General features: G+C 53.8%; 4 protein-coding genes across 4 annotated transcripts; 1 reads left to right on the top strand and 3 right to left on the bottom strand.

The window, feature by feature from the left end:
• Positions 1–196: 196 nt before the first annotated feature.
• GL50803_00111906 (uncharacterized protein) lies at positions 197–2,839 on the bottom strand (the record flags this gene model as incomplete). The annotated part of the gene is made up of 1 exon (XM_001709158.1): positions 197–2,839. The coding sequence occupies one exon, from the start codon at positions 2,837–2,839 to the stop codon at positions 197–199; it is 2,643 nt and encodes an 880-aa protein (XP_001709210.1).
• Positions 2,840–2,872: 33 nt separating this feature from the next.
• Positions 2,873–3,217, bottom strand: GL50803_0033978 (uncharacterized protein; the record flags this gene model as incomplete). Its single annotated transcript, XM_001709157.1, has 1 exon — positions 2,873–3,217. The coding sequence occupies one exon, from the start codon at positions 3,215–3,217 to the stop codon at positions 2,873–2,875; it is 345 nt and encodes a 114-aa protein (XP_001709209.1).
• Positions 3,218–3,258: 41 nt separating this feature from the next.
• On the bottom strand, positions 3,259–3,630 carry GL50803_003910 (Thioredoxin; the record flags this gene model as incomplete). The annotated part of the gene is made up of 1 exon (XM_001709155.1): positions 3,259–3,630. The coding sequence occupies one exon, from the start codon at positions 3,628–3,630 to the stop codon at positions 3,259–3,261; it is 372 nt and encodes a 123-aa protein (XP_001709207.1).
• Positions 3,631–4,235: 605 nt separating this feature from the next.
• On the top strand, positions 4,236–6,272 carry GL50803_00137715 (High cysteine membrane protein Group 5; the record flags this gene model as incomplete). Its single annotated transcript, XM_001709154.1, has 1 exon — positions 4,236–6,272. One exon carries the CDS (start codon positions 4,236–4,238, stop codon positions 6,270–6,272), a length of 2,037 nt encoding a protein of 678 aa, XP_001709206.1.
• Positions 6,273–12,119: the final 5,847 nt, after the last annotated feature.

Consider the following 12,119-nt stretch of genomic DNA (forward strand, 5'->3'; position numbering starts at 1 on the left):
TGTAGATACAAAATGGACGTAGATACCTGTCCAAAGATGGGGGCGTTATTCTTTACCTAAACACCACTTGTTGCTATGCCTTCGCCAGACGCACCAGCCCTAAATAGAGTCTCAGTTCTTGCTACTCAGAGCTAATGATGATTGTCCTCTGGTGCCCTCTAAAGCATTCTAGGACTCCAACATCCGCGCCTGTGACCTAGATTGTTGCTGTGTTACTGACTAAATTTGTTGACAGAATCTGCGCCAGGTCGGTTCCTCTCGGGATTATCTCTATGTACTCCCTGGGGTCTGCCGAGGGGATAATCCAGTTTGTCGCGGGAATGCTAGTGAACCACTGTGAAACGTTTTCCCCCTGAAGAATTACGGATCTCCTAGGAGCTCGCTTCTGAGTCACTTCGATTCTGTTCCTGTGCAGCAGTATGCAGCTCGCAGTGTTGATGGAGTGGTGGCCTGCATGCTCCTCGACAATGGCAAGGGAGGACACGTTCGAGGCCTGGTAGTCGCATTTGCTCACGAGGATGCAATGGTGCTCGGGCAGCTTCGTTGCGCTCGTGAGGTGAGTGGACTTTGTTAGAATGGGTGACGTCCGAAGAGACAGGGTACCATACATGGGCTTTCCGGTGGCCTCCCCTGATTGGGACTGCACCACAGACGAGGGCACTGTGTCGAAGACTAGAGATCCCCCAATGATGCTGTCCTCCTCCTGCTCTGCCGGGCTAGGGGCTTCCGGAGCAGGGGCTGCTCTCTGCTCCGACACCCGGTACCTGTAGTTGATGTTCGTGTCTATGGCCGTGTTGGATATGACAAGCCCGCAGACGGAGCTCATCTCGTAGCGGGACAAGTAGAGGGCTGATGTGTTCCTGAGCCTGTGCATCATGGCACCAATGCCGTTTTCGCTAAACACAGTGTAGACAAACCGCGCATCGTATGCGTCGTTCGCCACAATCGCCCCCACGCAGCAGTTATTGATGAAGCACGTGTTGGCGTGGACGGAGCCATCGGAAGTGTACACCCCCACAAAGGAGTTGAACAGGTGAGTATCACTCATTGCTAGATGGGAGCCCTCCTTGACGACAATAAGGGACCCCTTCACAATCATCTCTCTATCCCTGAGAAACCTGTCTGGCGTGAGCATGAAGGGAAGGTTCTTGGCTGGCTCCTCGGCGGCCTCTAGGCTGCACAACTCCCTGGGATGTCTGCTGCCCTGTCCGCCAAAGTCCTGTGTGCGACTGATAGCGCTGTTCATCAAGCTTCTTTGCGTGTCGAGTTCTAAGATGGGGGATAACGCCACGGTTCGAAAGCTCGTGGTCATCGCGAGGGGGTTGATTTGTGTGCAGAAGACAGAGGAGCCATGAATGTACAGCTGGGACGCCGAGGATACAAGAACGGGGCACCTTGGCCCAACATACAGGCTGCTTTCGCTCTCGGGAAGCTTGTGCGACAGACTGAATGGAAGGCTCGCCAAACTATTCGAGTTAATCCTGGACTTAATCAGTAGCGTACTCGTAGACCTGTTGGTCACGACGAGACACGGGTTAATGGTAGCAAGATCACGCTCCAAGTGCGCCAGCGAATCCGCAGTTAGAGTCACCCCCACTCTTTCTAGAGCCTGCGAGATGGCTGCCAGCGAGAGGTTGTTGGGAGACGAAGACCTCAGCAGCTTCTGGAGCCGGGGGACAGACGACGCCATGGAGCGGTCCCTTGACGCTATGGGACACCCGGGTAGCCCCGTGTACCGGTCTGTGAAGGACTCTGAAGAGTAGGCGGGCGTGGACTCGATCGTGCAGTTGATGATGTTCGCGTTGCTTCCGATGACGTACACTCTCCCTATTATGTGAAGGTTGAAGATCGTGCTATTGTCTGTGAGTATGACGGTGCCGTACACAACAGAGCGACGCTTCCTGTTAGCGGTAAGGGACTGGGTGACGCGGGACTCAAACCTGCACTGCGCCTTCTGCACTGCGACGTCTGTCCCGCCCCTGCTGGAAGCCCCGCCCAGGGTTGTTCTGGGGGGAAGTACCAATGCGGCAGGCAAGACGTACAGGCCAGTCTTGAGAATGTGGATTTTGAATAGGTCTGCGTGGCCTACGTATATGTTCTTTGCTAGGGCGACGGAGTCTAGAATGCCCTTGATGTTGTGGTGAGACTTGAACAGCGGTAAAGACGCCGAGAGCGTATCCATGACATTCTGGCGGACGAGCGAGATAAGAGAGCCAGTGGGAGCATGGGCAGCTGGTGCGGAGCGATCAGTGGAGGAGCTGGCAAGCTGGTGCATGTGTCTGGCGGCGAGATCCTCCATGGACGCGAGAAGCTCAGCCGCAGTCGACATGAAGACCAGGTTTCCAGCCCTCTGGGCAATGAAGTCGACCGTTGCCTGATTGCTTGCTATGCATCCCTGGTAGACGGAGGCTAGGCGGGCCTTCATGTTCCGCACCCACAGCTCGGACGCCAGGAAGTTCTCCTCGGTGATCTTTTCGAGCTTGCTGATCTGGACTTCGAGCGCCTGTTCTATCGTCGTGGCCACTCTGCCAAACCTGTCAAGCTCGTTGCGATCGATCTTCTCCTCGATGCTCGTCTTCTTGCTCTCTGCAAGGTACAGGCTAGCCTCCGCCTTGGTCCTGGCCTGCTCCATTGAGACGTACGCCTTTAAGATGAGGCTCTTGTGGGTCGCGCTATGCTTGTCGTCTGCGAAGTGCTCTGTCAGAATGCACGACTGACATTTTAATTCCTGGCGTTTGTGTGCGTGGGTTTCCAATTCAAGTTTACACAGCGGACACAGGATCTTATGGGCTCCTGGGCGAACAAGGTTGGCGCATGCGACACAGCATAGAGACGCCATTTGTTTTTTGACGAGCGGCCGACACGGGTCCCGCTAGCGGTTCCTTCTGTCTTGCTCCTGGGTGGATGCGGCCAGGATTCTTCCTATCTCTTCTGCAAACGAGCCTCGGGGCTCACAAACAATTCTCCCGAGCTCTTGTCCATCGCGCAGAAAGACCCAAGTGGGGACCGCTGTGACCCCATACCTTACGGCATAACCCTCTCTGTCCCGCAGGTTGTGCATCTGGACGCGCACCTCGGCGATCCGTGGCTGATGTGCTGCAGCGGCCGCCGAGAACTCCTGCTGCCTCTGGGCCACGAGGAGCCTCTGTGTGCGCTCGTCTGGCATGAACGCAAGCACGTCCAGCCGCCGCGCCCCCGAACCGCAAGGCCTCTCCATGAGCGTACAAGCGCCAAAAGAATTCACTCCTGGTGGAAGGCCTAGAGCATGGCGGCCACGTCCTCGTCGAAGGAGGCCGTGAAGTTCTCGACGATCCGGCCGATCTCCTTCCCCCCGCGGAGGACGACCCAGGACGGGACCTTCTTGACGCCGTACTTCTCGCAAAGGCCGGCGCTGTCCGTGCGGGTCTCCTTGTCGACGGTGGCGACGGTGACCTTGATCTTGTCGTTCGTCACGCACGTCATGATCCTGTTGAAGACGGGGATGCTGTACTGGCAGTCCTTGCACCATGGCCCGTGGAACGCGATGAGCTCCAGCTCCCCGGCCTCGTTGATCTTCTTCAGCGCAGAGGCGGTCGGCTCATACCAGTCGTTTGTCTCGTACTCGGGCGCGGAAATGGGGCTGAAGGGCATCTGTCGCCGCAGCAGATTTTCCCCGACGATTTTACTTTAAAATGGTACGGACTGCCTCTCTGTTGGCCGCTGGCCTCCCAGTTGCAGACTGAGAGCCAACACCGCGACCGGTATGCCTGACCTACTACCTAGTCAGTAGATACCCCTGTTCGGCAAGCAGAAGCTGTGGGGTTAGCCCTGGACAGGTCAGACTCGTTCTGTCCGTAAAGGCCCTCCGTGGCCGGCTCGTCACTTGTGGCGCCATGACTCAGACTCTGCACACGCTTATCGCACAGGGCATCCAACCCGTGCCTTCTGGGCGAGTAGTTAATGTCAAAGGCGATTATCGTGTCTTAGTGTGCCAGCGCATGACCGAGACTACCTTACAAAGTACAGTAGCGTACTGCCTAACGCTAGAAGCATGGGGCGACTTGTCCGAGAGCAGCCCATCCGTTATAGGGCCGCCCCTGTAATGGGTTCGCACAGGCCTCGGTCACCGACCACCCGAGATGTGATCTGCTCCTTGATGATTGTGTCATGTGCGAGCCTCTTTTGTATAATCCGAACACTACTTCCACTGATAACACGATCTGAGATTAAAAATTAATACTTTTAGACAGCTGTTGATGCATGCGTTGGTGGTGCTCGTCGCTCTGGCCACCGCGCCGTCGCGTGGAGGGAAGATGAGCTGCCCCAAAAACCACTACCTGACCGGGAGCATGTGCGTTGAGTGCGCCACGGCGATAAAGTGGTGTCTGGAGTGCACCGGGGCAGGCGCGTGCACGAGGTGCGCTTCCGGGGCGTATCTCGAGGGAGGGTACTGCAAGCCGTGCGACCCTACCTGTGAGCGCTGCACAGGCCCGGGGAAGTGCACGGCGTGCAGCGAGGCCCACTGCAGGGCACAGGACGGGACGTGCAAGAAGCCCAAGGACTTATATACAGGATGTAGCAAGTGCGTCCATGACACAGGAAAGTGCATGACCTGCGCAGAGGGGTACTTCCACTCGGGCGCGGGATCAACCCCCTGCACAAAGTGTGCCGATAACTGTCTATCCTGCAAGAGCCCCACTGAGTGCACGAGGGCTGCCTCAGGGTACTATGTTAACCCCTCGACGAAGAGTCCAGCTGCCTGTACCAGTGCTAACTGTGACACTTGCGCAGATGGCGGAGCATGCACTGTCTGCAAGCCAGGTTATAGGCTTTCTACGTCATCAACAACGACATCATCGGCAACATGTGTAAGTTGTACTGGCAATTGCAGCACGTGCGATTCCAACAAATGCACCTTCTGCATGCCCGGCTATGCCCTCACTTCTGACAGTACCTGCCAGGCGTGTCAGCAAGGCTGCGCTATCTGCGCCGATGATGAGCACCAGTTTCCTGGCAAATGTCTCTCCACTGGCTGCGCACAAGGCTACTATTACCATTCGTACGCAAAGGTGTGTGCCAAGTGTCCAACCAATTGTGCCGACTGCTACTACGACGAGGTGCACAGCATTCCTGTTTGTACCCGGTGTACGGACTCGTCCCAACTCACGGTAGGACCAAAGATATATGGCATTTGGTGCTCTGATCTACCGACCAAAAGTTGTAAGAGTAACGAGTTTTTAGAAAACGGCTTTTGCGTCCCCTGCTACGGGGCCATTATGAACTGTATAGGATGCAGCGACCGCTTCCGCTGCACTGAATGCTTGCCTGGCTACTACTTGTACGACAACCTCTGTGTCCGGTGCGACGACAACTGCCTTGCTTGTGAGAACACTGCGACAAACTGCACCAATTGCGATGATGGCTTTGTCCTGCAGAATGGCACATGCGTTAAAGTGGGCTTGGTGATAGAGAACTGTCTCCACGCGGATAATACCACAGATCCAACCAAAGGCTGCAGCACGTGTCGGGGCGGCTTTTACGTAGCTGACGGTGCGTGCAAGAAGTGTGTGGATAACTGTCAGTTATGCAAGGGACCGGAGGTTTCGAACTGCATACTAGGATTCAATGGCTATCGGTATGATAGCTACAAGAATACGTTGGAAAAGTGTGAGGATCCCAACTGTGAGCTGTGCGCAGAAACAGCAAAGTATTGCGGCACTTGCAAACTAGGATTTTACATATCACCTGACGATCAGAAGTGTGCGAAAGGACAAGTAGAGAATTGCAAGGTCTATACATATGACGGCTCTGCATGCAGCGAGTGCCTAGCCGGCTATGGCATTTCAGTTGATGGAGATCGGTGCTCCCCGTGCTTGGAAGGCTGCAAGGGAGAGTGCACAGACACTACTTGTGAGTCTGGCGTGTGTGTGCAGGGATACTATTTCGCTGAAGGGGATACGTGTCTAACGTGTCCGAGCGAATGTGCGTCCTGTATGGCAAACAGCAAGAAGCTGGTCTCTTGCGATCGGTGCACGTCTGGCCAGGTTTTCGCCATTAGCTCAGTCATGGGTCTCTACTGCGGTAAGCTGGACTCTAACTTCTCCAGCAGGGGCGCAGGACTCATCTCTACGATTGTTATCTTGGGCCTCATCATCGTCGGTTTCATCGTGGCTACTCCGTTCCTCGTCAAGCTTGCGAAGAAGCGGGGGGTCCGAGTTAGCAAATTACGCAGCATAAATTCCGGGTCAGAGAGCCACAACGAGTTCCTTCTAGAGGAGCCGGATCTTCTGTGACGGCGCGGATCAATGTCTTCTCCTGTCTGCCTTGCTTGTATGCGTACCCAGTTTCTATCGTGCTGGGGCAATACAGCCCTTCTCCTAGTAAACAAGGCAGAAGTATGTATGCTGGTGTCACCACGGTCGTTGACTACCTAGGGGCCGGCGACAGCTGCGAGAGCAATGGGCACAGGAGTAGCGCATTCCGGGGCGTGATTTATCTGTCTTGCCATCTGCCGTGGTACTGTACATGACTCCGAGGATGATACAGTGTTGATCGCTGAGGTGGTTTCCAGCAAATACGTCCTTAGTTAACTTCCTCGTATCGGGCGGCGCTTCGCATGCCTGGTTCCGACGTCCGGCGCCACCCAGCTCCGGGAGCAGGAGAAGGCGGGGAAGGAGGTCGGTAGCCCGACCCTCTCACCTGCAGCAGCCTCCGGATCCGCATGCCGATAGAAACGACTCGAAGCGGGATCCGGCAGACACTTGGCGGGATGATGGTACTGCAGGCGAAGAGGGCCCTCGCGCTCGCCGCCCCAGTCGATCTCCCTACTAAAGAGCAAGCGTGTGGCGGACTTCTAAGACGGTTGCCGCTATCACTGAACCCTCTCCCCAGCTGGGCTAGTCGTCAAATGGGAAGTGGCTCATGAACGCATTATCTCGCCTTTTGAGGCCCGCCTTGCCTCTATTGTATTGTCCATGGCGCCAGGAGTTATGGAAGACACGCCTGCACCTCCTGACTGAAGAGCTTTGCCGCGGGCAAGGCACCGAACGCCGCGTCCTGGGAAGCCTCCCGCCTCAGGCTCATTCAACTGGAGTCTCATACGCCAAATAAGGCATTTCATTTCCCTTTCCACACCTCCATAGCTTACAGGCTGTGTTACATCATGCTGCACCAGATGACGCCTACGCCAACATCCCCAGGACGCTGAGAGAGATCAGAAGGCCTTCCAAGTCCTCTGGAGGCGTTTAGATGCAACTCCTAGCTCTTGCTCTTGGGAGACCTCGATAGGGATCAGCAATCGACACGTAGACTGCGAGCTATGTAATCAAGACCTGGAACAGATGGCCTTCGTTATCGACAAGACAAGAACAGGTGATGGAGCTCCGTTCTCCCCGGATCCTGTGCTCCAGAGGAGGCAGGGCTTCCAGTCACTGACTGCCCCGATAGGAGTCATGCGTCTGCTGATGCTTTGTGAGGACCGCATGGACTCCGACTCGTACCTATACACTGTGGATGCTGCTGGTCTCTCGAGGGAGATGCTCCGACACCATAGCAAGAACAGGAGCCTTAGGTGCACATGTGAGAGCTTGACACGGGACATAGAGCTAATTCAGGCCTCATTTAAGAACCTGGGGGCGTTTCACACGCTGGAGGATACCAGGATTGGGGGAGTCCCCATCATCTGTTGCCCCAAATGCTTCAGCACCAGAATGGCGAGTAGGAGACATCTGGCTAAAACGAAACACTCTGTGCTGATGTGGCACCAGATGGTAGTCACTCGAGCATATGCTCGTTCTGCACTGAACCCACCGAGGTCAGAGAGCCGTCCAGGTGCACTGCAACACAAACATCGAGTGTAGAGCGTAACTGCGTGAAGGGATGGGAATGAAGAGGAGAGGGACATCCTTTTCAGCACCCACCCCATAGCCATGCTCAGGGATGATAAAGACCCTTCTTATAGAACCCCAGTCAAAAGAGGCGAGAGCACCTCGTGAAGCAAATGAGGTGTGCTTTGTCAGACTGGTGGGTCGTTGATATATGAGCAACAGCCACCAGAAGGCCTCTAACAGGGATCAGATTGTCAAGTGCGTCGAAGACGCCTTGATGAAGAACAACTGCCCTCGGGTCACGGGCTTCTCTCCTACAAGAACATTCACAACCTGGACTCTCTAGAGGGGATAAAGGTAACACGTGAGCTGCACTCTAATACCCCAAAGTGTTACCGTGGCTGGACGACAGGAGATTGTGCTGGTCACGTGGTGAGAATCTTCATGCGAACTTCCAGCCAGATCAGACAATAGTGAGAAATAGCTAGTTTTCTCGTAGCGTGCCTCCTCTCTGAACAGGACTGGAGGTGCCTGGGATGCTCTTCTAGAGTCTCGGTATCGAAGGGTCCATGCCAAGTAGCAGACCCTGTACTGCATGGCATGAGAGCTTTTAGGACGTGTAAATACCCGTGTGGCCGTAGCGACGCGTTTCCATCCGCAGGTACCAGGGCACGTCGGTGGACAGCGTACACAGTGACTCAGGCACTCTACGTGTGGTCATGTCCTACAGTTCCTGTAGTGGGCTATGGACAGCCTGATAACCAGTGTTCTATAGCAGCGCGACGTGGGATGGTGCGCCCAGCAGCACACCACATCTATGGTCTCAACGAGGCTTTACAGGGTGCAGTAGGGCATCCGAGCCAACTGAGCATTGGACTGGGCCCTGGGTGGGAGGTAAGGGCTCCTGTGCACGACTGGGTTGCTCCCAGATAGAATAGGGTATACAGTGAGCTAGATGAATGCGATGCTGTAAGGTATCCACAGCCGCATAGATTCATCCGGTGGTGCCGCACTGGATGTTGGGAGGCACACTGCCGACAGGTCAGGGAAGCTTAAAGAGTGATAGTGCCATTTTGCTATTATTATGTAGTACTTCGGGGCATGTAGCTAGGGAGGTATCCCCTGATGGTTGGGAAAAGGGCAGAGCTAAGTGAATAATGACCATGCCCATCATGAACAGCTCTAGATGCTACCCGATCACTTTCTAGAAGTGCATATGTCTCGGATAGGTGGGAGCTACATTCAGGGCCATGTGCGGATAGAAGGCAGCCCAGCGACTGACGCTTTGTACAACCTCCTCATCCGCTGCCTGAGCAGCCAGAAGCCAGCTTCGATATGCAGACGGAAGCTGCGAAGAGTAAACTCATCGTGGGGTCGATTGTCTGACACTAAAAAATCCGGAACGATGACGGCAGCCATTGTCTCCCTAAGATGATGTATTATGCGCGGTATCAGCTTTGGCCCTCTAGATGGGTAGTTTGGGGCATTCTGCACTAGCCTTGACTTCTGAGACGCTAAGACCTGTGAATAGCACAGAACGAGGCATGGTATGTATAGACGGTGCGTTGTCTTCATGAATGTGCACTACAGCCTCCAAATGCACGCAGCTAGACCAGAATGGACGGATCAGCTAGCTTACACAGGCGACCTGCCCACCACCATGTTTGCTGCGATGAGGGGCTGCATCTACCCAACAGACTGAGCAGAGATTACAGCAGCTTCTCTACTGATGCATGCATGGCCATGCGCCGCCCTAGTAGGTGGTGTAGATACTATAGTATCTACCCTGCCTGTTGTTAATAAAGAATATCAGTTAGTCGCACTGGACACTCTTCTAGGAAGGCATACAGTCTCTATGGTTGCAATTTCACCAGTTGTAATGACAACTGAACACTAGGAAAGGTGCCATAGAACGATCTGCTGCCTTTCAAGGTGAGACATAAATCCACACATAAGCCAAAAGCAGAACTCTATACATCGATTGTTATGATCTTAGTGCGATGACCGGTTTGAGCTATGATACACTCCTCACTTATCTATGTACTCGTTTGGATCCTCGCTGCTAGTGTTGGACAGGACTGCGAGGGGGCCTGTCTCTGGTTGCGTTGACCTTATGGTATCTAGTCCTTGGTGACACACCTCAGCGGATGAGGATGTTATTCGGGTACTCAAAAGACTATCCGTGCATAACGGTTTCTGGAGAGCCGGTCCGCATGGAGAATATAGGGTGACCAGCGAATCAGTGAAGTAAGACTGGCGTCAGAGAGGCCAGCTACTAGCCCGGATTGCAGCAGAGACGCCTGTAGCGCCTCTCTGGTCTCCGAGTGGTAAAGATCGCGGGGTCTACAGATAAGTTGAAAGCTGCTTTTTGATTTTATATATTCCTAACAGCGTAATATTTATCAGCGGCCTGCCTCGTCTGAAGTTGAAGAAGTTTACCTTCTCTCCGCATATTGGCGAGGATCTATTGTAGAGGCATGCTGTGCAGGCTGGTACCAGTCGGCGTGGTTGCTGTCCACAGATTTCTCACCTGCGTCTTCTCATGGCAGATGATCGCTAGCAGCGCTCTCAGCTCACGTGGCTAAGTCTACGGTGCATCTCCACTTCGGCCAAGGATTGTATACGTATTATATAGTCTGGATTGCTCATCAGCCAGGATAGTGTGGTCCACTCCTGTTCTCTGCTTGCCTATCTCGTGCAACCATTTATTAATGACCTTTCCAGATCAATGGGTACTTCCATCAGTTCTGTAAAGGCATACGTCACGCAGACGGCCACTACAAGCCAGACTCCTGTCTACCAAGGAAAAGGGTCAATAGATTTATCATCTGGGCATCCGTTATGTCCCTTATACAGATCTGGCAGGTCTTGGGCTCCTCAGCGTTTCTTCGTAAGTCTCTGGCTGAAGCCCGTATGCATATCGTTACTGACAAGCGCCTTAGCTTCATCTGACCACTTAGGGCATTAGATCCTTTGCCCTGCACAGTGGGTATGCTCAGCGTGGGAGGTACACAACCAGCATCAGCTTTCTCGGCTCATTGTCTGAGTAATACTGTCATTGCTTCTCAATTTAACTAGCAACTCAACTAATGGTCTCAAAAGCAGATAACAACTCACCAGCAGGTAGTCAGCAGTGACCGTGACGCGTACTTTCGCTAAGGCGCAGACTTCTAAGCAGGAGCATGAGGTAGGCCTCTGCCATTCTGTGGTCCTGTTAATTCCTCGGATAGTAAAGATTGGAACAGCTCAGGCTAGCATTGGATGCATCCGGGTCTCTATCTATCTCCGTCGTCTGGAGTGTGTTTGACTTCATAAACTGAAAGGAGCTGTACCGTGCTCGTGCCTGCAAGCCTCAGCTAGGCAGAGCTATATCTCAGTTGTTGCGTGGGGGTAGCCACACGCCCCGCAGAGCCTGCAAGGAACATTGTGGCCCAATAGAGCCTTTTACCTATCGAATGCAAGCTGTGACCTCATAGGCGCAGGCTTTCTTATAGTAACCAGTCAGCTACAGAGTTCGTCCACTCGTATAAACCCAACGGATGGAGGGCGATATCAGTCTCGTCGATCGTCTACAACGCACAGCAGTCGAGTCCTACAGGTGGACAGAGGTCATCCAGCCCGCATCAATAAACATCGATAGGAAGCCTTCACAACAATGAATGAGTGAGTACAGTAGCCATTTTTCTATTGAAGATTCTCCAACCACTGAGGTCCAGGACAGCCTCCTACAGGATTCTTGGCAGGATCGTATCCGATGCATGTTTGTGGCACTCCCGCTCAAGGTGTGTGTTGCTAGACTTTCACTTCCTACACTGGCCTGTGAACATTGAGCTCTGGGCTCTAGCGGGGCCATGCTGGAGATCACAAGGATATGGTGTCTTCGGAGACTATTCGGCTTCCGTAGCCACACAATAAGGATCTACTTCTCGCAGTAGCATCACAGAGAGGTGTATAGAACCATACCACGCCCTCTACCAGGTGACATGATGCATGAATCAAGAGGTAGGACGCTTGCACCGATCGGCATATCTACCATGATCAGACACAGATTGGCCCGAAAGTAGCAGCTAAATGTTGTTCGACTCCCTTATCAGTGGATGGGCACCCAACTACCCTGGTACCCACACGAGGCCACGCTGAGTATGGGCCTGGTCACTGGCTATCAAACCAGCACAGTCCCTCTGGATCTCGTCTCTCATGAAGACAGCCTAACACAGAGAGCTCTGTGTCACTCACATCAACAGACCAAGGTACCGCAGGCCTGGGTGCTTCTGGTACGATAGAGCGGTAGCATCAGAGTAATTCAAGGGGTGA

Source organism: Giardia intestinalis, chromosome 5, assembly GCF_000002435.2.
Source record: "Giardia intestinalis strain WB C6 chromosome 5, whole genome shotgun sequence".
In the NCBI taxonomy this organism is placed as follows: Eukaryota; Fornicata; order Diplomonadida; family Hexamitidae; genus Giardia; species Giardia duodenalis.